Consider the following 26964-nt stretch of genomic DNA (forward strand, 5'->3'; position numbering starts at 1 on the left):
AGCAGGGCACTGAGAATTTCACCTGAGCCAGCCAAGGCTCCTAGGCCACCTACACACCAGGAGATCGCACAAGGAAATTCCTTGTGTGTTTTCCAGCTACACCCTTTTCACAGTGATGGATGTCTTGGTGCAGCCCAGGTCTGGACATTTATAGCACTGCGTGATCTCCATGCTACTGGAGGAGCTGGTGAGGCTCCATGACTGGAAAAGCAGGTAGGGAATTTCATGGTGGAGGTTCATAGCTTGGAGAAAGAAGGGATGTTAGAGTAGCAACCTAATGGTTTCACTTGCAGCCTTTAACTTCTATAGGTCTTTTTACATGGAGGGTCATATATTTAAAGTGGATTTCTGGATTAATGTAAGGTTGTTTGAGGCTCCTTCCCTTAAGTAAAAACACACGAAATCCTTGCTTTCTTGTGGAAATGAACATAAATATGGATCCATTTCTGTAGTGGTTTAACATGCCGCTGAATTTACCCCAGAATGTCTGTTTTAGGATGCATCATATAAATTTATATATAATGAGTCACATTTTAGATACTGGTCATGTCCTCCATAGATAATAATATCAGTTTGAGGTTATTACAGGTTCTGTGATGTAGCTGTTTCATATTTGACTTTTTAAAATATGTTCCACTTACTTGTAGACCACACAAGCTCTGTGGAGGACACCTGGTATCTATTAGATTGTTTCAGTCCATGGAACAAAGCTAATCTGATATGACTAGGGAAGTTGGGAGTTTTGCCATTGATTTCAATGGCAGCAGGATGGGACTCAGAAGGCTGAACTGTAAAAATACAGTTCCATATGATTTTATTCACATCTAGCCTGTCAGGAATAAAACCCCATCAGCCAGAGGTCAGGGGAGCTGCACTGTGCTAAGTTGCATGCATGCAGGATTGCAAGCACAAACCATCTGCACGTGCAGATTTGCAGCTTTCACCTGAGGTTTAATTTAAAAATGAGCATCAGCTCAGCCTGAGCTACAATAGACTAATGGCCTGAATATTGTTGTAGATAGGATAGATCTTGGCAACAATAACAGGCACCTAGCACTGCCAGAAGAAAGTAGAGCATTCCTCTTTGCCTTGCATATTGCAGATTTCTGAACATCTAGGAGATGGTAAAGTTACAGTTCATAGTGCCAAGCACCTACTCCTCCCACCTGAGGACATTCCTGAGCGCTGATTCCAATGGGATTGCTGAGCCCTTGTAAACTGGTTGTGCCGTGTAGTCGGTCACAAGTCAGCGACAAGCTCTAACTTCCCAGGGAGTTTAGTAGCAAAGATGAAAGATTTTCCCCCAAAAGAGTGAAACTCAGGGTGCTGTAGAGAGCTTCAGGATCCTGCAGATCATCTTTAATCCACAAACTCTTGACCGCTGCCCTGAAACTCCTGGGTGCTCCCCTTGCTGCTCCCCAAATCCATCACAGAATTGCTTTAAAGGCAGTGTCCTGAATGAAGAGCTGGTTTAAAGTGGTTTAGTCCTGCTGGTTTCACTGCTGTGGGACAAGGTGGGTGCAGACAGCACGGGTTCCCTTCCCTTGCACGCTGGCTTACACCAGCTCCAGATTAGTCCCTGCAGTGCTGATGCTGAGTGAAGAGAACACAGCACCCAGCTCATGCTTCTGCCTCTCAAGAAGGCTTATACCTCTGCTATGGGTTTTTGTACTTGGATACACATTGCTCAGTCAGTGGGTTCTACTACCCTGAGCCTGCAAAGCTTGAAAAGTTACTTGTAAGCTGTATTTAAAATTACTGCAGCTTGTCACACTCAAGCTCTTTTTGATATCCAATAAATTATTAAAAATGATTTGTGAGAACATGTAAATGATTGAGCATGAATGACATCACTATTGGTATTACTGCATATTAGGGGCACAATTCAGTTTGTGGTTTTGCTTATTTTTTAGGGACTCCTTTATTTTAGATTCTTCCTAAAATCATAATTATAGCAGTAGTGTCTCTGAGAATTGAACTTATCATTGTTTTATGTCTGGCAAAATCATCCTTGAAATCACTGGGAATTTTGTGTGTGTGAAGCTAAAACTAAATCGGGGTTTCAAGATCTGTTTCGAAGCAATGCAAAAGAGTCTCAGGGTTTTCATTTAATTTGGATGGAGTGAACTTGAAGGGAGAGCTCAAGCACTAAAAATAAATATGGCTCTTTCCCCATTCTATATGCATAGAATGAAAGAAGACAGACTTGGAGACAACTTCATGAGACATCTGACCCAACCCTTTGCATCATACAGAGTAAAGGTTGCACTAATCCAGCCCTAAACTCCATTTTTATCTTATGCATCTCTACTGGTGCCTTAGTTATCTCAGCGGCAATTATTGTGTTTGCCAGGAAAGCTGTGATCAACTGTACCACTGCGATTATTTTTATGTTTCTGTTTCTGCAAAGATTCTTTCATTTAGAAGTCATCACAGGAAAATGTTTGTGTGTTAAATGGATTTTCTAGTCAGATAGATTAAAAAAAATTAATATGGTGGTATAGGAATTCCAGTAGCTCTTTAATATTTAGTTAAATAATAGAATTAACTTGGTTCTAATTTTTGTCAGTGGTAAAGCATGCATTGAATGGTAAATAATTTAGAATGATTTCCAGGTAAACTAAAACAAGTATTAGAACAGGCTTGTATATCAAATTTATTAGAAAACCTTCTTTTGAACTGTATTTTGGGTAAGAGAGTATAAAATTAATCCAATTTAAGTTTATGTAAGAGTGGCAAACTAATTAAAAATTCACAAAATAAATTGCCACAGAGTTACTGAAATTGTTACATGACTACTTTAAATAGTCCTGGAAGGATGGAAACTCTAAAGCCAGAGATCAGAGCTGCACCAATTTTCAGCAGTCCACAGGTCCTGAGAGTACAAAGCCATCCCCAGAGCCAGCCCTAAATCAGAATAACTACAGCTCCTGCATTCCTGGCACACCACAACAAAAGACAATAAATGGAGTCAGGTTTTGTCTGGTCCAGTCAGCCCTCGCTACTGTGCTCAATGGTTTGCTTCACTCGAATGCAGGACTGGACTCAATATGTGCCTGCTTTTTTTTTTTCTTTATCCTGCCCCTCTGTCCCCTCCTTTTCTTTCTAAATGTATGTAGAAACAAAAAGTCCCTCCACAGTTTTCAGGATCAGCCCCTCCCATATTGCATCTTACGGTGCCTCTTTGCTGTACTGCACATTCCCCACCATAAATACATCCCAAGCACATTAGGACTGGGGGGCTGCAGTATTTGTGAAAGGGACATTACAGGAGAAAAGTTCAAAACCTCAGGGCCTGATCCTGATCCCTTTGAACTTAACAGGAGCTGTTGCATGAGCTTCAGTGGGAGCAAGCTCGTGTGCTCTACGTGCAGAAGCATTAAACTTAAAAGCAAGCTGTTTAAAAGGCTACATTGTTTCTTGCTTGTACTGATAGTTTCTCATGTAAAGTTCTATATATTCTTTCACAATAAATACATGAAACAGTTAATCCAATGTTACATTGTTTAGTAATATTTTACTTGCAAATGACCATCATTTCTTCTCTGCTCTGTTTGTTCTTCTGAATGTCTGTTTTATATTCTGGAAATAGGAGAGCTGTTCTTTTAATGCCCATTTCTTTCTGATGATAATCGTTCTTTCTGGCAAATGCTGTGACTTGCAGCTAGTCTATATTTTCAATCAGTAAATATTGAACCACAATGGCAGGGAAAGTCTGAGCTATGATACGGCTAAAACAAACAAATAGAAACTGGCCCACTTTTTTTTGGGTTATATTTCTATTATTTTCAGGGTAGATGTACCCTCCTCTAAGGTGGTTCTAAGCTACTACCTCGCCCTAGAGGGGATGTAAACCAGACTGTTTTTGGATAGGAGCTGCTGTGGGGAGGACAGGAGCCTCGTGGGTCAGTGGCTAATACCCTGCCTGCTCTCTGCCTGCCCTGTGGGGCAAATGGCAGGGTCCTGGGGGTGGCTCCATGAAGACATCAGGGTGATGGGCAAAGGGGTGATGCTGGGCATCACTCAGCGCTTCATGCTGGAGCATGGGGCTGGCACTGAGACTGGGGTTTTGCCATGAGTTTTTGGGGCTGAAGGGAAGGTAGTGCCCGAGGTCTGGGGCAAGGCAGACCTTGCTGCAGGCTCGGTGCTGTGGTAACCCCCTTCTCCTGGCGATGCCCAATCGCAAAGACAACCAGCGGGCCAAATCCCCGGCCCTTCCCGAAGCAAAATGCCATTGACTTTAATGAGCGTTTGCAGGCAGATTTCGGATAAGTCAATGTGGACTTTTGTCTGCGTGAGGACTGAAGGATTTGGCCTATGGTCTTTTACAGTATGAAGTTAATCAACATGCGGGAAATTCCCACACCCTGTAAAGGGCTCTATTGTACCTCTGCTCGACAGAAATCTCTGTTAAATCACTGGGTTCTCTGCTAAAAAGCTGCGGGTATGATATGAACCAAAGTAACTCCAAGTCAGTTAAGAGGATCTTCCCAGGAATGTATCAAAAAAAAGCTCCCACAAAAAAAGCAACCTGGATAATTCAATGGGAGCCAGTGGGGAAGTACCCGCTCCTGCCCTCATTAACATCAATGGGAGTTTCCCCATTGATGGAGCCCATTCAGTGGGAGAGGAACTGGGCTTTACAGTAGCACTTTAAATTACATTCAAAGGTCACTTAAATTATATGGTCACTTTAAAACCGCTCTCCAGAAACCTGAGTAATATTCAGTTATGCTGGGCACTTGCCTGAAAGTGTCAATTAGGATCTCTTTGGATACATTCACTTTTGAAAAAGCCAGTTGGCATCAGCAGCTTGTTGTAGGAGCTGCTGCAGTCTAAGGTGTTAAAATGAAGCATTTGTTTTTGAAATGACCTATAAAGCCTGTCAGCATTTGCAATCCAGCTTGAGAGCGGTTGTGCAAGGCAGACTGTTTGATGCCCAGGCGGATAGTTTGTGACCTTGGGCAGGATCCAAGTTTTTTGGGAAACTGAAATTATCACCGGACAGTATAGAAACACAAGCATTTGGCAACATGAAGTATAGATAGAGATACCATCCTATAAAATTAGCTATTCCTCCTCCAGTTACGTGGGATCCTGGAAATAATATTCTCTATTATGAATGAAAGGTGTCGAAGAATAGGCTGGAAAACATGAACACAACCAAATGGCTTACCTGCCAACACAGGCACAGCTTGCCCTCTAAGTTAGCTGTCCTTTCCTTGTCTGGCATAATATCTACAAGAAGCAATAAACAGTCTAAATAAAGCATTAATTCTCAGCCTTATCACTTACGGATCCATTATGCCTTCATACAATTTACTAATATTTATCTTGATGAATTAATGCTACTGAAAATTTAAAGGTGGTAAACATGCTGTCTGCTGAATTATTCTGTGCGCACTGGAGAAGTAGCTCATGGCGGAATTGAATTATTTAATGTTATTTTCCAGTATCATGTAGACGAAGTATAAGCTTCATTTTTGGATTATGATTTGTATTATGAAATGCTTATCAAGTGTTTTCCAAAGATTAGTTTAGTTTTAATTAAATAAACCTTTCTCAGGAGAAAGCTCCCAACTACTCCTCGTACCCAGAGGCTACTGTACTTGTTGTTTTTAATTATTTTTCACTGTTACCCAAACTGCTTTGGGTACTCCTGCCCAATTAAATCACAGACATGGGCTTCTTATACACAATATGTTTAATATTTAATTTTAATTAAATTAATTAAATTGTTTATTTAATTTTATGTGCATTATTGTGCATGAAGCAATGCAAAATTTATGATAGGAAGAATTTGTGGGAGCTTTCAAACAAGCTAATTACTGAGGTAAAAAGAGACTTCTTCTCTCTTCCTAGGGAATAGGCATTCGACCATAAGGAGATAACAGAAGTTGTTTGGATAAAATAATAGGTGGTTGTGCAGCACCAAGAATTATTTGTTTTACCTTACTTTATCTTGTAACCATTACTTGATCATATTATAATAGATTTGACAAAAGCCTTCTCCCACAATTGTTGCAGGCAGGTAATCAAGTATTTATCAGGTTAAATAAACCTAAAGCTACGATATAAATGTGCTGGTAACATTAAAAATCAGCAACTCATGTGCCACAGATACACATTTTTCGTTACACCCTGAGTCTTTTTTCTTCCAACAGACCAATTTATCTTCCAGGTAATCTTTAAGAGAGCCTGCTGTTTATTAAAAAGAGTAGCAAATAGAAAAAATCTGTTTTTTACTAGTGCAGATTATTTGTTGTGATAGACTTTTTTTTCCTAATGAAGATTTCTTTCTCATCAGAAGAGGAGTAGCACGATATTTTTGCTGCTGTTCTAATCTGGTGGTGTATTGTTTTGAGAAGGTCACTGATGCTGGCTATAGACAGAAAACTGTTTTGCATGACCTTGATGCACTTTATTCCGGCAGGATGTTAATAAGCAAGAAAAACATAAAAATGCCTATTTGTAATGTTAGTTTTTATGGTTTGTATAAAGGTAGCTCACAAGCCTCTTTTGTACGCGTGCAGAGGCTGTGGGGACCCATCCAAAGCCCTCTGGATTCAGTGGGGTCTTTCTAGCAGTGCTGTCGAGGTTGGAACAGGCCCTGTGGGGCTGATTCCTTAACTCTGCAGGAGGCAAACCTATGCCTGTGCCACGGCTGCATTTGTCAGGGTACAGCTCCAGGGAAGAGAGAGCAGGATCAGGCCCCTGGGTTGCCACGGGATGGGAAAGGGTCCTGGAAATGCAAACCAGGCTCGTGGTGCGAGCAGCCCTGCCTGCTCTTGTAGTTGCTGTGCTGAGTGCAGCTGCGAGCACGATCATCCCGGCTGAGGGGGATACAGGTTCTCACGGAAAAAAAATAAAGGGAAGTTTTTTGGCTTCTCCCCTGCGCTCTTCCTGCCCCATGGAAATGCAGAATGCATTTTGTGAACTCCAAACGTCTGCGAAGTCATGATGGGCATTTTCCTTTTCCTTGTTTACAGGTTAAAAGGGAGTTCATAGCGAAATAGAACATGCTGCTTCTCTAAGTATTGTGACAATTAAAACAAATATAAATAAATATATTCACAGGAATTATTCATATGATAATTAACAACTCCTCAGCCTCAAGAGCAGAACAGCTAAAAACAATTTTTCTTGAATGTTAGGGATATTCATAGAGCAATACTTTTATTTCAGTAGATTAAATAGTATCATAAAAGTAGCTGATGATGCAGTAAATTAAACATCAGACTGGGGTCGACTTTACAGCAGCTTTTTTTAGTCTAATACAATTACCCATTACTGGCTAAACATTAGTTTTAAATCAGCAGCAGTTGTCACAAAGAATTTTCCCTTAAAATTATTACTGGAAGAATTTAAAATGAGAGCAATATTACCAGATACACAAGGCCTGAAGAGATCTTAATACTGAAGGAACACACATCATAAAGACTCATCTAGATATAATTTCTTCCCTGCAGTCTTTATCCTGCGCAGAGCCAGGCAGAGCGATGCCTACGCATAATACGCCTCCCTAATGTACAGGCATACACCGGGAGAGAAATCCACTTGAATTCACAGAGATTCAGCCTCACCTCGGAGTGGTTAGACTTAAAGGAGAGCCGTGAATAAGGAATGAGGCTGGGGCCAAGCCCTGTGCAGCAGCTCCGTGGCACTCGGGGCTCGCTGCCCGCCCGAGTGTTCGGTGCCACTTTGGATTTCCACACGCTCAAGTGTACACAGCGGCCTTAGGGAAGCGATAGCACCCAATTATTTCCAGCCCCTTCTTAAGATATTCTGTGCAGTATCGGAAAACTCCGAAGTTCAAAGCCTTTGCATGCTAATGGGAAGAGGGTTTATGCCATGAATAAAATGGGAAAGGGCCACATGATGCTGGAGCCTGTTGGTGGGGAGAGGGGGGAGATTCGAGGTGCCATGTGCAGGTCCCCGTGGCCAGCACCAACACAGCACTCAGATGGCCCCCATTCCCAGCTGCTGTGACAAGAATGGATGCAAAACAGGCATATTTTTTTGCCTGCTTTTCCTTCCCTTCTCAGGAAGACCTAAAAGAAGACTGGAGAAACAACAAGTGTGTCAAGCCAACGTGGCATATTTGGAGCAGGACATTTCCCAAGTATAAATAAATGCTTTTTACCAGCCACAAAGACACACAGATGCTCTACTCTGTGCTCCTGTGCTTGCAATAAGGCGGGGAGAAGCTCGGATATAAGGTTCATGATGTAAATCAGGGCAGGCAACTGCAAGGAAGAAGTAGCTATATGATTTACAGAGTAAATTACTGGCTTCAATAGATTTCATTATCTTCGCCAAACTGTTCTTTATATTTCAGTGTGTTTATATTTTATTCAGAGATCTTTTCAGGGCAGGAGGCTGAGCATGCCCACTGTCGCCATTTCCTGAGATGCGTGCAGGGTTCCAGGAGTTATTTATAAAGGCAAACTTTGACTTTTATAGGCAGGGCGAGATTATTTTCCCTAGCTAAATATATGTTTTAGTAAGTGTGCTACAGGTACTTTAATATATGTGCCTGTTATCTGATGAGCTTACTGCAACAGCTGCTGTTTATCCATGACGGCATACTGCTCTAAGATTGATGGGTGGAGGACTCATAGGAGCCAGCTCCTGGGAGACCCTGCCCTGGCACCCCAGGCTTTCCCAGCTGGTGCCCCATACATGGCCAGCACGGCGAGCACAAGCGTGTCAGTCTGTGGGCACCATCAGACCGTGCAGCTCTGCTGTGGCCATCCTCAACCAAAATGGAGCCGAGGCGGCTGTGGGGACCCTTTCTGGCTGATCCCAACATTATTGCTTTTTGCATGGAGTCCTAAAGGGAGCTGGTGATGGAGGGAGGTAGGGTTTGTACACAGCAAAGAGAAGATATATGCTATGAGTTTTCCCTAGAGTCAGAATTTGAGTAGAGACCACACAAGAAAGGAGATGAGGCAAAGGAAGCGTGAGAGGGTGGAGGGTTTGATGGCTAAAATCTGAACTGGCGACTGTTTACTGCTGGGACAGCTCATCGCTTTGTGGTGGTCACTCTTGTGGGCTCAACTACTCCATGTGCTGATGCTGTGTTTCATTTCTTTTCAATCCAGCACTGGCCATTTTCCTTCCCTTTGTCCATGGCATCTGCTGCAGCGTGACCTAACTTCACCTGCACTTTCTACAGAAAAATCCTTTGTCTCTGGCAGTGCCCATTTCCACAGCCTCTCTTGCACCTACAACTTCACTCCCAGAGCCGTGGTCACTGAGGAGGTCATCTCCTGGTGCAGGAGCCATCTATAGGACAGGGTGAACTTCCAGGCCTGTACCCTGTTGCATGATGCCTCCTCTTCCCTTCCTTGTGCTCTGGGACCAGAGCCTCCCTGGTGACATGAGGATGAGGATGAAGGCAGACACCCTGGTGGTGGGGTGTCATGAGCCACAGGCAGTTATTTCCTGCCACTCCTTCTGAGGGTGAACATTTGTGTGACTTAGCATCTGAGTCAGGAGTGCAGGTCTTAAGGAGGGGGAATCTTGACCTGACAGAGCAAAACATCTCCAATGGTGCTGTTCAAAGCCATCAGAGGAGCCCCATCAGCTCCAGCATGGCCATCCCAAACTGCGTGGTCAAAGCTGTGTGTTGTACCACACACAGAGTCTATATTATTATTTAACAGAAGATAAATAAGAAAAGAGAAAATAGAAAAGAGAAATGTAGTGTTTGTATAGAAAAATCCATTTGATCACTGTATTTTTATGAAAACAAACTTTAAAACTGGTCTTAAAGCACTTCTGGACTTCAAAACACCATGAATTTAGAGTGGTACAAATCTCCCTTTCTAGCTCTGTATCTCTCTGTCCAGCAGGTAATCTTCATCACAGGCACTTCAGTGCATTTTGTAGCCTATTTGTTATTACAGTTGTTTGATGAAGTAGAGCAATTTAATTATTCCCATTTTTCAGCAGTGGAGCTGAGGAATAGGAGAACTAAATGATTTGCTCAAAGTAGTACAAGAAATCTGTGGCAGAGAAAGGCTCTGCCCTGGGGCTTTCCTGCAAGACATTATTAAGACTCTACTTCAAAGATGGGACATTTTGATACATAAAAATCTGGCTACTGCTCTAGGATGGAGTTTTACCTTGGCTGCCTCACCTTCAGGCCAGCATGCTGTGTGGTGGTAGAGTGTAAATTTATTATTCTCAAGGAAAGGAAAAAATCGCTCGAAAAAGAAGTAGAGGCTGAGATTTGTTTAAAACTGAGGAAATTGATGGGAAGGAGTCAGAAGTTCCTGATGATTTTATTTCCTCCTGTGCAAGCAGTGCATGTAAAATATATCATGTGAGTTTACTTACACGTGTGTGCACGTTTGCCAGTGTGTGTGCGCTGCACACACACGTTGTGTTTCTCTTCATGTATTTGATCTATTTAACCTTTTTGGGCATGCTGTTTATATTCCCAGCAACAAATAAAATGTCGCCCCATAGGCAGAAGTCTTGCACACAGGGTTTGAGTCTAGAAGTAATTTTCTTTTGTTCACAGTGGAGTTATTAAGCTCTCGCAATACGGGTTTACAGCTGAAGCACTGACAGACTTAATTTCGAGAGCAATGTGATTAGGGCAAGGCACAAGGTAGTGCTGTACCAGTGCTTACCTTTATTAGCTGCGACAGTGGCGTAAGTCCAGCCAGCTGAGGGAAAAAAAACAAAACTAAGGCAAACAAACAAACCTCCTCCAGCAGCAGACAACTTTGGCCTTTGGAGGGGATGCGTGATGCCAAGCAAATTCCAAACTGGGGGAGACTCACACGTGCTTTTGCTAATATTTATTTTATGACACATTATAACTACTGTGTGTTACTGTTGCTATGAACCCTTGGGAAATAAAACTGGGAGCTGTGTTGTGGTGAAGCTAAGAGTCCACAACTTTATTAAACATGGAAGCCGATGTACGCAGCACAGGCAGGAGCCATCGGTCCCGGCCGAAGGCAGGCAGTGGTGTGGCCAGGAACTCTTCCCAGCACCTCCACATCCTCCTTGCAGGGCCAGGCTGTGCTGCTCCCACGGGTCCTGCTTTGCACCTGCTCGTGTCCACTGAAAACAGCTGAAATGTCACCGTGCCAATATTAGCTGCACGCAGGGAGCTGCACCCTGATCAGCTGGAGAGTGGAGATTACTCACAGATATTGCTCTGAGGAAAGCTGCAGAGGGAAAGGAAAATGAAAGAAAAACAGCATTCTCTATAAAAATTCTCTGGCAGCATTAATCATCTGCATGTTTGGTTCCCAGTTATTTGCCTGGCTCTTGCTCCAGGTTGTGTTTCTGCTTTGCTATCGGGAGGCTGCCAGGGCTGCTGATGTTGGTGTGCAGCTCCGCACAGACACCGGCACTGGTAAAGGGAGGGCAAACGCAAAACCCTCCTTTGAAATATCCTTCATTTTTTTTTATGAGATGGTAAAACCCAAATCTAATGAGTTTGTACAGTCTGAATACCAATCTCATTAAAATGCTCTTTTCCATTTCTTTTGGATCAAACCCTGCTGTAGTCCTTCCCTAAATATTAATCATTTGTCTGTTGGGACCATGTTCATTTTCCATTTTGTTCTTCTACCAGCATTTTTAGGGACTGAATAATTGCTCTCTGGAAACAATTATAAACTCGGTTAACTCTTCCCTTTCCCATCTTCTCTTCCAAACACACTACATTGTCCTGGTTTTAAGGGATATATGGATCGGATTCCTTATTCTTTCTTTGTCTGGGGATTGATGGCTTGTATGTAAAAAGAAAAAAAAGAGCAAGGTAAATTAATACCTTTTTCAACTTTTCTGAAGTCAGTGGCTTTCTTTGTGAGTTTCTATGAGATAGTGGATCAAGAAATGTGAGGCAAAAGTAAACAGCATGCAAGGACTGAGTGGCTCCTTGGACTGGTGGGCTTGTGCTGATACTTGTTTCTAGGCAGGTATTTGAAGAGTATGTCACAAAATTCCATTTTGAATGAAATGCATGTCCAGAAGGAGAAAATGTAACCTTTATCCTCCTGTCTTTAATTTTTAGCTCTAATATAGACATATTTTACCACAGCTACAAGAGAACAGCAATATGAGGGGTGATTTGGTGGAAGAGGTCTTTGCCTGAGTGATACTAAGAATATCTTGCTAAAAGATAACAGGTTTTTCTTTTCTCTTCACTGTGGCAAAGGCACGTGGTATTTGTAAAAGTGTGCAGTTAAATGCCCAAAGTGAGGAAGTGTGTAGCAAAAAGCAGTCTGAGGTTTCTGGCTCTTCAGGGGTCAGACCTTAGAAGCCAAAACTCAGATCCAATAAAGGGAATTAGGAATTTCAATACTAATGAACTATTGTGGGACACAACAGTCAACTCCGGGGGTCCCGCTATCCTAGGGCATCAAAGGATGTTATAAAGCTACTGCTTTAGTTTGTCGTCCCGTTAGGAGAAGGATATCTTTGCACTGACAGAACTCTCTTTTGATATTTTGATTAAAATTTATGAAGTTCTGTAATCATCTCTTCTTGCCACTCATTGCCATTATGATCCCTAAATGCCCTCTTCTGTGATTTTCCCCTTCTCAAAGCTTTTTATGGTATTCAGATCATCTCTGTCTGACAAAGTGGGAGGACAGAACATTTGTGAAGGCACTCTAGCTCCTAATTGGAGTGATAGTAGCACAAAGGGCTCTGGAAACAATATGTTGTGCTTAGGAATGAGGCCAAGAAGGGCTGCCATGCCCTTCAGCAGAGTGTCAGCCAAGTCGTGAATAGCTCAAGGGTTGTGAGCAGTAAACAACCTGGCTCATCAAGGCTCTTCACAAACTGTGACAGTTGAGCTTCTCTTACTGTGGGGATTTTTCCAATTACTGTCCTGACAGGATCATTCAGCACCCCACTGGCTTTTACTTTCTTTCTGGAAGTGGAATAAGTTCTTGAAGGTCAAATGCAATCTTTGCTGCCATTTCAGACCATAGGTCCTACAGGAGGTCAGGCAATCCTTGGGACACTGAGAGTCCTCTGAGCTCTGTGCAGGTATCGTGCAGGACCCAACACTTGCCAGCAACTTACGATTTTCTTTGAAAGAAGCTGTTGTTACAGTCTTTCTAACCAACTTTTCCTTCCTCCTTGAAGAGCCTCAGCTTTAAGGAAGACTTTTGAGAAGATTGTAGCAAAATAATTGAATAGCTTTTGACTCTGCTTGGTTTCTCCGTGACACTGACAGGTTAGCCTGAACTTTAGCGGTGACAAAGAGCTGCTCTTGCATGCTGAACCCTTCTTCAGTCTACCTGGCATTTTTGGCCAGCAAGGCAGAAATCTGTTCTAAGATCTAAACACGCCTGGACATGCCACCCTCAGCTATCACCACAGTGAACGTGATCAGATCATGGCAGCAAAGTATGGCGCTGGACACACAGACACAGGTAGAAGGGGTGGTAGATGTACTTGTTGGTGTGGGTGGACCCAGGAGGGGTTGGCCACTTTTGCAGTCCATCTGAAGGCTTTTGCCTGGTCTTTTGTCTTACTTAGGTGGGACTATTTAGGGGACAGCAAAGAGGTTTTGGGCTTTTGAAGTATCCATCTATTTTTGTTACTTGTGCATGGCAAGAACCCTGCCATTCATCACACCTTGCCTTGATTGCCTATATATTTGTCCCCTTAAACACAGACTTTTTACGAGGATCAATCTATTTATCTCTCCAGGGTTTGTGAAGAGCCTGTGATGTGCTGGCCTAGCTGAATGCACTTCATGCAGAAAGTACTGCACTGGCTTTTGGTGGTGCAATTTGAAAAGCTGAAGTTTGGTAATGTGTGGTCTTCAGCTACATAAGAGACCTGGTCTTTAGTCTGGTAGCTGAGGAAACCTGAAAGATTTGGTCAAACTGCTTTAATGAGTTACAATTGGGTAACAGGACCCTCTTTACCAGAAAATGTTGGCATGGGAGTTAATATTCCCCAAGATCTTGCAATATTTGCCTTCAGTTGTCTGAAGTCTCCCAAATCTACCAGCGTGACAGGGATGGTCTGGGCATGGCCTGAGGACCTGGGGGACAAGGGGAAGGACAATTCACTTTTGCAGAAGGCAGCACTGTGAAACCCTTGAGGAGGAACTGGTAGAGAGTTACAGATATCAGCAGGTATAGTCCTGAGCCTGTCTTGTTACAGCAGAAACATTTTCAAAATCAGCTTTTCAGTTCAGGCTTCAAACCTGTTAACTGTAGCTGTCTATCTAATAGACTTTGTAATGACTTCTGCATTTATGTGTTGGACTTATGGAGCATTATCTCTGATGGTATGTGTCTCCAGAGCTGCTGAGACAGGGGTGGCTCCCTTTTACTTGCTCTGCATCATTTAATTGCATCACTTCCTGTTGTTATTTTCTCTTCATCTTCATAAACAGTGGCTTTTACTTTAGTCACACATTTCAATCCCTTTCCACCATTTTTCCTGGAAGAATCAACTGTCATCTCTTGAAACTCTCTAAATTCAGTGTATCTGATCTAGCACAGCCTGAATGCTCCTGCATGTGGGAAACCAGGGCCAACAGTACCAGTTCTCATATTCAAAAAAAGTTCCTTTTACATCACATTAATTTATTATTAAAGAGAAATTAAACTTGTCATTCTTATTTACAATTTTTTTTCAGACCCCTTTAGATTTTTTGTTTGCATAAATGGAATGATTTCATGGCTGTGAAACAAAACAATGGGTAGTGTTGATGCCATATATTATGAAATAGGTCTTCATGGAACATGTTTTGGGAGAATTTCAATGTCTGTACCCATGCAGACTTTAGCTTCTCTGCAAGACTTAGAAGATCCAAAATGTTGGTTGTGCACACATAATAACTTATTCATAACTTCTTTACGTGCCACTCTTCTTCCTCATAAATATACTAATAAAACTCATTATAGAAATCAAAACTAGCTAATACAATATATCTGATGGACAGCTGTCTCTGGATGTGTGAATTACATGAAGCAAGATGGTCTTATTATGCCAGGATATCGCTGCTCTGAATAAATTTCTGTTACTGGAGTGTAATCTTAAGACTCAGGCCAGATGATAGGAACTTGACCAAGTAAGTCCCTTACAGTATTACTACTGAGCTGTGCTTTCACTTGTAGAATTACAATTAGATAAGTGGTGCTGGAAGTTGTGTCTTTGAGTAACAGTGGCCTGAGCGAGGTGGAAACTTGGGGGGGAACAACAAGCATTCATCATCTGGACTGGTCTTACCACTCCAGCCTGCTTTCAGGCTATAACTTAATGCCATAGGCTGATTTAGATGTAGCACTTGTCAGCCAAGAATAAGACTATAAGACACAGACATTCGAGGACTTGACCCATACTTTATTGTGAATACGTGATTGAACTCTGAGCTGACAGACAGAAGGAGACAGCCACTAGTGTGAGAAAGAGAATTTGTTCTGCCATGTAAGATTTCAAAATATCTTAGATCTGTATTTTAAGATTACGTTGCTCTTAGCAAATTTCTCAATAGTATTTGATAAGCTGAGTGATTTTTCTAAACTGTTTTTTATTACCACCTTTTCTTCTGTACTTTGCTAATAAAAATGGCAGCATCTATTTTTGAGACACCACTTGGGACACTCTTTATTTCAAGGGATTTCTCTCCTCACATCTCCAGTATTCACATGAATGAGAATAAATGGATACTGAATGTTGAAGCCACAAACCTTTAATGGATCCCTTTGCTCTAAGTTTAAGATAAGTCAAGGCATTTACATGACAGCAATGCAATTTTGGGTTTTGGATTAGTCTGAGCTGCAAAGGCAAGGACTAAAAAGGGCAAACAAAAAAACTGCAAAGACAGTATGCATGCATACTGTCATTTCTCTCTCTGAAGGTGTTCTGACCCTTCTCCAAAAAGCTGAGCTACCACTGATCAGTGCTGACATGAGAGACCTGGAAAAAAAGTTTGTGTCCTCAAGAAATGTAAGGAACATTTACCAATAGAAAACTTTCTTTGAAGAGAGGGAGTTTCCTTTTTTGCTATGCCTGGTCTATCAGAGAAGGTGTAGCACATCATGTCAGTTAGTTCTATTCTCCTCCTGATCTTCTACAGATGATAAAGCAATGGAGAATCACAGCTATTACAGGACAGAACAAGAGTAAATGAGCATGTGATGTCTCTCCCATTCCTACCCTGGGAGGTTGTTTTGTGTATTAGGCAGAATCAAGAATATCCAAAGGACTCATGAAATAACCAGAAAGTAAAACAAAACAGTGGAAGAAAAATCATGTTTGATTTTAGGGTGCCTTAAAATAAAAAGAAAACAACGATCCAATCCTTACTACACAAAGATGAATAATCAGTTTTATATTTAGAGATAATGAAGGCATCATATGTGCAGTGAGAAGCCTGTCCCTGTATTTATTATATGTAAGTTTTGATTTAAGCTACTTCTGCTTCACAAATGTACTTAATATCAACAAGAGTACTATTTACACTGATTTTTTAATTAAAGGAATGTAGTCATCTTTTATACTTACAGTTTGCCTGCAAGCAGATTTTTTCCCCTTCAAATTCATTCTGTCAAAATGGTTAGACAAATTGTTTCTGGAAACGTATTTGAATTATGGATGATTTGTGCGTCGTCCATAGCAAGATATTGGCTGTAGCTAAAAGTTATGGATACACCTAAGCTTCTGAACTCCTTCTGTTATCAAAGGTTAGAAATGTGTGCTTCAGAAAGGTGCTTCATCCTCTGAGGATGAGGAAGACTTGAATTCCTTTGGTTGTACCTTTCTTTTTCTGTTATCTATGGAAAAATTCCTGCAGACCTGGAGCCTAAAATTTTGCTGGTTAAAGATATCTGAGATATTTTGTGACTAGTCATGTTAATTCAGATACAATTTTTGGTCCTCAACAAGCTGATGTAGTATTTATGGACTGTGCTGCTTCTGTCCCAGCCAAATTTCAACTCTTGACTGAATTGTTTTCAACTTTAGGGCAGACTTCACTGTTTGTGAGCATTTGTATGGAGGCATCCTAAGTATGGAAACATCCTAGGAAGCCTGGGTTGTGGAAAGGAGAGATAATAAATAAAAGAACCTCTGGACTGGTTTCTAGTTTGGTGCTAGGTTTGTGAATAATCTTGTAGAATTCAGCAATTCAGAGGAAATATGATGTTGACATTGAAGGACAGCAGTGCTATACACTGTTGCAGTGCGGGTCTTGTGACAAGAAATTACAAAAGGGAAAAGAAAAATTAAAGGAAATCTCAGAAATCTCTCTGATGCTGGAAACATTAATTGATACTTAACAAGCATAATATTTTCTCTAAGGAAAAAAAAGAAGGAAAAAGAATCTAAGTTGTTGTGATTGGTGAAATGCTGCTCAGAGCTCAGGGGAATGAAATGGGGACAATTCCTCAGCCTGGGGTGGCAGCCAGGTGTTCCCCACATCCTCTGGAGCACCCCACCCCTACAAGGCTCCTGCTCCCATGTCAGGGATTTCATCCACAGCACGAAGGGTGAGGAAATGGGCTGACGGCTGTGATACCTCAGGACATCTTTACCAGCATCCTTGTTTGTGCAGAGGATGTATCTGAGCCACAATGTAAAGCACAGAAAAAGAGAAAGTGTTTTACATGCTTTTAAACACAGGGGCTACTGATACTGTCACTGCCTGGGTTTGCCTACAAACAACGCATCCAGCTGAGTAATTTATTCTCAGTGTGTAATCTTTGACGGCTGGAGAGCAGAAAAGCTGTTCAGTACATTTGGAAATGACTGCAGCTACAAGGTGAGAGAGCAGTATTTAATATCTGTTTTGAAACCAATATTGGAGGCACCTGATAAACTGCCAGAAGATGGGGTTTGTAACACACAGAAAGCTAAAATTTGAAGAACTAACAAACACTGAAGCCACTTATAGGGGGATATAAAATGCTGTGAAGTCTGGACTCAATTTATTTTGTCCTTATAAAATGCAGTTGTCTGAGTTGTTTAAATCTCATGGGTCAGCAAGTGAAGACTGAAAATTTCACAAGAGTGGGAATTTTTGAGTGGATCCTTCTTCAAAGGTATTGCAGAACATGGGGTATCTGTGCTCTGATTCAGTCCACCATGAGAAGGAGCATGAAAGACCAAAGGAGCAATGATAATGGCAAAAAAGAAACCACACTTTTTTAAGCCTCAGAGCTATCTGTGTCTGGTTGTGGTTGAAGCCTTTGTTGGTGTTGCCAAGACTCCTCTTATTCACTATCTCACTTTGGAAACAGGGAGAGAAAGGCTTAAAATGATAACTTTTAAAAAGGGCATCAACACACTGCAGTATTTTGTTACTGATGCCCAAATTTTTGTGTCTCGTCAGTAAAATGCATCAGGGCCTGCAGGAGAAGGACCCCTCTAGGTTTTCAATCTCCCTTTGTCCCAAGGCTATGTGCTGTGGCCAGGTGGGTGCTATGAGGGCTCAGGGTGGCCCAGAATGATCCAGTGCAGCAATCTCATCTCCACAGGTGTTCCCAGGAGCCATGCAGCCACCTGCGGGCCAGAACTTGGTGGTTTTTACAAGGGACGGTCTTCAGCAGCAGAAAGAAAAGGCTCAGAGAGGAAGTTTGTTATCAAACTAGAGCTTGAGCTTGACCCTAATCTCTGGAGTAGAAGGGGCCACCCAGCAATGGGCAGAGGCTACAGGAAACCAAAAGACGAGGGTAGGTATAAGATTATAATATTATAATTAAGGTGTGAGAACAAATAGAGCTTTTTCTCAGCTATCAGTTGTATTGCTCCAAGGAGTAATGAAGGAAAGGGTTTAAGAGCATTGTTTTATTGTTGATAGGAAAGACCTGGATGTACAGATAAGTATTTATAAGTCAAAGGCAATAATTTTATTGTAGTGGAAACAAGAAGTGAGACTTTTACTGCTGCACCACAGTCCAGGCTATAGTCAACTGCCTTGGGAAGGATCTTTATGGTGCTAATACAATCTTGGCAACCACTGTCCATGTGAAATCAGCTGTACAGCAGCATGTTGCATCTTCAGCCTGGTTTTGCTGACGTCCAAAAAGAGGGGCAGAACTTCTCTGGATGAGGTGTCATCTATCCCCATAACCAGGGACTATCCCTGTCCAGAGCACCCACGTTAAACCAGTCCTACCAACCCCTTCACCCACATGCCAGTCCCTGCCATGCTGCCATTGGTGTCTATAGGAGACTATTCATGAAATTCACCATGCATTCAAGCACTTGTAACATCCTTTATTAATATGAACAGCTGCAAAATTCAGACAGAAGAAGCAAATGAGTGATGGGAAAGAGGAAAAAGGAAATTACGATAGCAAGCAGACAGCTGTGAAGACTAGCAATGTGCCCAGCTGATGGAACTGCAACCAGAATTTTCAAAGTGTGTTATAAGAGATAAATAAACTGATAAATAAAATCGATCTCAAAAGGCCACATGGAAAAGATGTACAGTCTTGATTACCTAATTACAGAAGGGATATTGCAGAAATGGAAATAGTACAACAAAGTCCCATAATGACTTGGAGACTGGAGACTCCAAAATGCTTAGTGAAACTAGGTCTGTATCCCTCGCAAAGAGAAAAGATTAAGAGGGGACCTGGCGGAGCTGCGAAGGGCTCTGGGGGGAACCGCAGGGAGCAGTGCTGCAGTTATTAGAGTTAATGTCAAATATGAGGACGAGGGACACGGCTCCAGCGAGGTCTTGCACTGTACAAATGTAATACATTTTTTTTTTCCAGAGGGTATATATTATAAGCTACCAGATGCTGCTCTAGAAGCAACCGATCTGACCAGATTTCAAATAGAGCAAGAAGCATATGGAGAGAGAGGGGGAGAAAAACAGTATATTATGGAGAACAACTGTTAACTGGAGGAAAGGATAGGCCTAGCTGGGCTTCCTGGCCTCCTGCCATCTTAAGATTTTCTTATGTCCCTGTGTAATCTTCTGACTTTTGATTTAGATGTTTCCTAAAAATGTGGCCCAGTGGTTGGTACATACTAGGCATTAGCCCAAGAAAAGAAGGAAAAAAAAAATGCACTGTATCTCATTAAAGAATTTTTAAAGGGAGACTTTGAGGCGCCATTTGCTTCTTGTTACTCATCTTTGCAAATGTCTCTTGTCTTCCCAGGCTCTGCCCTGATGTGTTAGCATTAGCTGCCTGTGGATTTCTGAGCCGCGCTGAAACGGGGACTCAGAGCGGCCAACCTAAGTTGGTCAAGCAGAGATGGCAGTGTGAAGCAAAGGAGGAAGACAAAAATAAGATCAAGTGAAGTGTATGATACAAGATCTTCGTGTGCACATAAACAGTATCAGGTGAAAAAATGTCTGGTAATGGCTTTTCAGGCTGCTGTTGGGAATAAGGTTCGTGCCTATACTTGAAATATTTACGGTTCAATTAACAGCATTTGTTTCCATAAAATATTTTAAAAGATAATAGTATTTATCTTTAATTATTTTTCATTTTCTTCGACAAAAGATTCCAATACAGATATTGCTGTAGGCACAGGGGGCACTGAACACCAAGAAGTGGATTCTGTAAACAATTTTTCTCAAAGCATTACAAAGTTTAAATATTAATTTGTCCATAATTGGCAGAGAAGCAATTAAAAATGCTACAAAGCTGACTTTCTCCCTCCTTTACTTTCCCCTCCCTTTTCATTTAACCACAGTATAGAAAGTAGATGTAAAACAATAGGACCCTGAGCTGTACGGCATTCTAAGCCTAGCTTGCCTTAAAGCTACAATATGGATTTAATTTATATGCAAATGTAAGCAATAAAAAGCCAGACACTGTAGAAATTATAGTATTTTTCATAGATGCTTCAGCACCAGCACACAAGCCAGCAGTGATTTCAAACAAGGAGCTAATTATTACTGGTCACTAAGCTACCTTTTTCTTTTAATATCTCTCTTTCTTTCTTCAACTCCCCCCCTGTTTTTTTAACAATGAGTAAATTATTTTCTTGAGTGAGGGGGGTGGGGGGAGAGAGAGAGAGAGAGAGAGAAAGAAACTCGAATATTGGGGGTGAGTGAATGAAAACAGCCAGAAATATCTCCTGTGAGATTCAACATCAGGATAATTTCACAGTCTCGCTTTTTGACTGCTGTGTCCTGAAGCTGACCAGCACCATGCAAGGCTGATCAAAGGCCATCGGAAACATCAAGTAAGCCTAAATGGGGCTAAAGTATGCTAATAGAGAAGCTAAATGTACTTTAATCCTGTTATAATACAAGGTAACTTAGAGGCAGTGAAGGGCCTTGTTGCTTTTCCCTACTGGGTCCAGGACCCCTGCAAATCTTGAATAGAAGTTGCTTCCTATTCTTCGGCGGCCGGGGTATGGCTTTCTCAGATGCACACACAGTCCCCTCCTCCTCCGTTTACTAAGTGTCAACAGTCGGCTGAGCAAGACTTCTCTGCTCCTTAGATCAGCACCCTGTGACCTTCCACATTTAAGCACAGACCATTAAGCTAAGCTTTCCAGCTGTTGCCTGAATTATGAGGGACTTTTTTTTTTTCAGGGGAGGGCAGAGCTTAGAGGAACACTAGGCAACAGTCTTATATTATGGACCCACTGCCACCCAACTTGCTATGCAGAGCAATGTGCTTTCTGCAGGGCTGCGGCAGACGGGTGACGTTCGCTGAAAACAGGGGGTTGCTTTGAAGTGATTCAGGCTCTGGGTTGTCCAGCTTCGGCATCATTGTGCTCGCTCAGGGAAACGTAATCTAATTTTGGGAAGAGGAGGAAACAAAGTAAACGTGGTTGAGCTGCGCTGCACTGTACACACCGTCTGGGACAGCACCCCCAGGAATATCCGTGCTCCCCAGGCAACTTTCTTCTTCATTTTCTTTCTTCTGTTTTAGACACCAGTTTCGGTGCATCCTACCCAGGAGACAAAAAAAACGGTGGTAGTCCTGCCTGTGAAATGATATGCTTTGGTGGATGCCCCAAATTAACTACTGCTTACAAACCCTAGATTAAAAAAGAAGACTGATGTAATTTTCAAGCCAGCCAACTGCCTCAGTGACTGTATCAGAAGATTAAAAACAAAGGTTTCATTGAAGCACTACCACCCTCTGTGCAGCTGAAAGTCTCATGGCTGAGGCAAATGGTCCTAAATATCTTTCTGTTAAGTACAAATTACATACTGGATATATTAAGTTGTAATGGTGCATTTTTAAAGAGTCACTTTTCTTGTGTGAGAGCATCAGTAAAGACTCAAAAAATGCTGACCGTATGGCACATGGAAACAAAAAGGAATCTGCCTTCTACAAAAAATATTTTGTTCGTATCAAATCCCCTTTTTCCTCCATCTCTCCCCATCCCCCAACTAAGCCTGGAGTTTCAAATGCCAGAACCAGTATGTACAGTAAGTCCTTTTGAAATCCATGGCAGAGAAATAGTATCCTGGCCTAGCAAACTATCTGCACTTACATTCCTAAGCCTTACCCCTCTGTGTTACTGCTGATAGGAGTCCTTCAGATCAGCTGAAGTGTAACTGAATAAAGATGCTCCAGAAAATATCTTTTTAATGTGGAATTATCTTTCATTTACATAGGCAACATCCCTTAACTCGGCACATGTTCTATAATGCTTCATGCAATAGAAACATTCATATAAAACTTAATGGTTATCATTCACTCTGCTCCCAAATGATCAATACAATGCTAAGTTAATACACAACGTGCAAAGGAGTCTGCCAGTGTGCACAAACTTGCATTACTGTGTGGTATGTAGGTAAATCACGACTGTGGGAGCAGAGGAAGAGAGCAGTGCCCACTTGGGGCAAGGACAGTGGCACCAGCGCTGTCCCTGTCACTGGCTCTGCTCCCAGCCGTCCTCGGAATGTCGTGTGTCACACGTGCAAACATCCATGTGCACGGATACACATGCACTGCTACAGCAGATAAAAAATGGACCGAGCAGAAAAACACAAATAAAAACCCATCTGTAACCTCCTCTCTTTGCATTATCAGTGAAGGAAAGAAATCACTTGTGAGTGATTTCTCTACAGAAATCATTTGCTACTACTAAATCAGACAGAAGTAGCATAGATGGGAACTGTCGATAAAAGTTAAGCTAACAGAGTGGTGCACTTTAACCAGACACCTTCACGTTGATCTTGTACAAGTGGTTTATTCCAGCAAACAAATTGTGTAGGATTTGAGAGAATGTAGTCAGGCAGTACAGAGTTAATATTAGCAAAATGATTTTGGCAGGGACAGGCTTAGTCCTGCTGAAATATTTGAATTCTAATCTGCTCCTATTTACCACCTCTGGGAATAAGGTTCTCATTTTTAGGTGTTTGTCTACCTATCTATTCACCATCCAACAGTTATATTGTTTGTCTGTCCTTCCCTTACAAGATTAACTGAATTGCAGTTGTGTTTTAATTATCAACAAATTTTGAAATGAAAAACATTTGTAAGACTCTCTTCAGTTCAGCTGTAATTTTCTGGATTTGTTTTTAATTAACAGAGGTCCTTCCCGACATGTATGAAGCTTGATGGAAATATTTTTGTTCTTATAAACACCCATACACTGTTTTTGCTGCACGATATCTTTCCAAGTCTATTTCTCCATCACTCTTTTAAAAATAAAAACTTAAAAAATTTAAATAATCAACTGAAAGTGGGCAGTTTCAGTCCACAAGAGCTCCAGCAACAGCCTTTGAAATTGCTAGAAGGTTACTAGTTCAGAAATACTGAATGAAAAGATGTAAGATATTTCCCCCCTAAATTTCAATCCAAATGTAGGTGTTAATTCTTTTTTTCAGGTGTTCATAATTTATACGATAATGGCCGTTTGTGGTCATACATGATTACTCAAATACATTTATGCTTAAGTTAAAACATTTTTATTTATTATTTTTATCTATTTAACTCCTAGAATATCAGAATATCTATTGCCACCACAAGAAAAAACGATAGCATGAATACAATGGAGCCACAAAAACCAGACCAACATGAGCTAAATGTTAACAGCAATGGTGAATTGACATGCATAGTTTGTTTTGCTCTTTTGTGTTTTTTGTAATCCTTTGCATCATCTATATTTATCATCAAAATGTCTGTTTCTTCATCAAGCATTTATAATTTTGTCAAGACAGATGATTAACATTTCCTGTAGTTATTTTCAGACCTGGCAGCTAATGTCGCTTTCCCATATAGAGAATTATCAGAGGCTCTGGCAAGGGCAAAAGCCACTGGAAGTGCAGGTCTGTGGCAGCAGGAGAGGCTATGAACACGACTGAGTGACTGGAACTGTTAGAGCATGTAGCAAAGCTAGCAACATGACTCAATCACTAGTTGTCTGTAAAATCATCTTCACTTTATTAACAGAAATGGGGTAGGTGCCCTCACAGTCTAATCTACAGGTAACACATACACACCAAGCACACTCTGTGTGGAAGATGTAGTACTTACTGACTGCTAAGTTTTCCCTACACTAAATGTTTTCATCTTGAAAATTTATTAAAAATATAAAGAAGAGTTGAGATGAGGTTGTGGCAAAAATCTCCTTTGTGTTGTGAATTAGAGTGTACAACACTGAGTTTTGTTTCCAAAATTTTTGTTCTGTCAAGTTTCCCAGACTAATTTTGAGGTTATTTGGCCTTCCTGTCTCCAAGAAGATGAGGCTGAAAGGTTGGCAATGCCTCTTCCTGTTCTAGGACCCAGATTTGAACAGACTCAACGTTGCTGCAGAAATGCAGTTCTGCGTGCTGTGCTGCATGGGATTTTGGATGCTTTATTAAAATGTCGCTCTTCTGAAGTTAACAAAACGCAGAATAAAACCACCCAGTAACACTGGTGTAAGAACACCAGTTCTTACCTGTGCTATGAACTGGGAGTTGAGCTGCAATGTTTACAACTTAGATGTGTGGCACATTCTGGGAGGAAGCCACGGCTGATTGTTTTTCGGAATCATGCTTGGCCCCAAGTCTGAGATGAAGAAAGAGTCAATATATATTTGCCTGTGGAGTAGCTAATTAGAACAATTAATCTGAGAACGAGAACAAGCTGTGAGACCACGAGCTGATTCAGGCATGCCCTCTACTAACTTAAATTTTGATCAAGGTTTAAAACACCATGGGAAGTACTGGGGTGATGAGGCCCAGTGGCTGAGATTCAGGTTCACCATCTGTGCCCCTGTTGCTGTGACATGCTGAGACCTTGGGCAAGGCGTTTTCCTCTTGTCTCTGAAACAGGCCAATGATATTCACTGCCTTGTTGAGCTTCGTGGATACAAGCAGCATGTTGTGAACGAAATGTTAAGTACATCTCAAAGCCAGCCAAGACAAGAACTGCATTTTTCTTCCTAATATCTATTAGCCCAGAGCAACAGAAGAATCCCACTTGCCACCAGCTCCCTGTTCTTGTTTGAAGATGTGGAGCTAGCCAGATCATATCCATCAGATATTTGCTTTCAGGGTTGCATGAAAGTAGAGTGAAAGAAAGATCTTTTGTGGGGCTGACATGCCTGGAAATATACTTGTCCAAAGCAAACAGCTCTTGCTCTTTCTCCAGCTAATTCACTGAAAAGGTACTATTTTAGTCAAGAAAATGGTATCAATTCTCCTCCTTTTAGGGAGAATGGTGGCAGGTTTCCCATGTAGATTTGTGGAAGGTATAATTTTGACAGGAGCATCTGGCTCCTTTGTGAGCTTCAGAAGGAATTGTGTGGCAGTGGCTTTAGGTCGTACTCTGGTTGAGTCATGTGGGCAGCCCTTTGACACTTCTGCGCTGCTTTTCCTGCTCCACTCGGTTTTGTTTTGACTCTCGTTTGAGCTTCCTAAATATGCAGCCTTGCTCTGCAGATTCCCTGGGACAGTTTCATTCAAGGGTCCTGACAAGGACTGAGGTTTTGGCAGAGCTCATGGATCCATTCTTACAGTGGTGCTGTGTGTTTCATTAGCTGACAGCTGCTTCTGGCAAGGTTTTTTTTTTCAGAAATCCTCTTAGAGAAGGGAGAAGAGTGATCTCTGGGTAGCAGAGCTTTCAATTCTCAAAATAAACCATGCCAGGTTGTTTAAGAATTTAACTCATGAGCTTTCCTAGTACAATAATATGTAGTGTGGTCCTTCTGCCCTCTTTAAGCAGCTGATGCCTGGCTTTTATCTTCTAGGTATATTTACAGTAAAAAAACACCCTGAATTTCTTTTCTTACTTCCCTGTGTATGGTATGACCTGAAAACATGTTCTTAGCCTTACTTACATGAATGCAATCAGAGCAGATGTTTTGTCATCAAGAATGTGCCAGCTTGTTGCATTTGGCACAGGAAAGTGGTACAAGGGTGCAGAATACCTTGAATTCTGCTCCCCAGATCCTCTGGGTGGTTTGGACACCACGCTCCAGACATGTGCTGTTATGTGTGCCACTGTGAGTGACCAGGAAGTGACCTCTCTGGGTGACTGGGAAGTGACCACCAGCTGTGCTGCTGCTGGGTTTGTCCAGCCACAGGTGGTGTGAGAGGGGAGATGGGCAGGTAGGGAAGCAGCAGCTGGGAAGTCACGGGCTGCCAAGCTCTGTTCCTTCTTTGCACATCCTTAGGCTGGATGAGGAAAGTCCCCTGTGCTGGACACAATGATGGCATGGCAAAGAGGGTCCCTATCTCCTCCTGGTGAATCATTCCCTGAGGCCAGCAGGAGGGGATGCCTGTGTAGCTCCATCCTTTGCCACACAGGGCTGGGTGGGGTGTGAGCCCAGGAGATGGCTGTGTTCGAACAGTTCATCATGGGGGGGTGTGCTATGCCATACAGACCGAAATCACCAAAAATGTGATCAGGAGAGATCTCTTGGCTAAGAGTCTATAGTGAGCAGGGAGGATGGAGTAATTTGCAACTGGATGTTTGGAAAAATTTGATGACACTGAGAACGGTTTGCAGATCAGGAAGTGGAGCTGTTTTAGAATAAAGTAGTTAATGTTTATGCAAATTAGGAGAAATCTTGGCTAAGTCAGTGTTTAAAGAGGAGCCCATG

General features: G+C 41.9%; 1 protein-coding gene across 2 annotated transcripts in view; it reads left to right on the top strand.

Annotated features, from left to right (window-relative positions):
- Positions 1 to 26964, top strand: part of EN1 (engrailed homeobox 1) — a 48974-nt gene that overhangs the window by 11302 nt on the left and 10708 nt on the right. Inside the window, exons 2-3 of one of the 2 annotated variants that reach the window (XR_007204982.1) lie at positions 18480 to 18674; positions 20115 to 20347. Coding sequence is in view for 1 of the 2 variants with exons in the window: in XM_048310257.1 (XP_048166214.1) it covers positions 18480 to 18674; positions 20115 to 20134 (215 nt within the window). In the remaining variant the exon portion in view is untranslated. Of the gene's footprint in view, positions 1 to 18479; positions 18675 to 20114; positions 20447 to 26964 lie in introns of those variants that run through there. The other variant, XM_048310257.1, reaches the window with a different exon arrangement.

This window comes from Corvus hawaiiensis, chromosome 7 (genome assembly GCF_020740725.1).
Source record: "Corvus hawaiiensis isolate bCorHaw1 chromosome 7, bCorHaw1.pri.cur, whole genome shotgun sequence".
Classification (NCBI taxonomy): domain Eukaryota; kingdom Metazoa; phylum Chordata; class Aves; order Passeriformes; family Corvidae; genus Corvus; species Corvus hawaiiensis.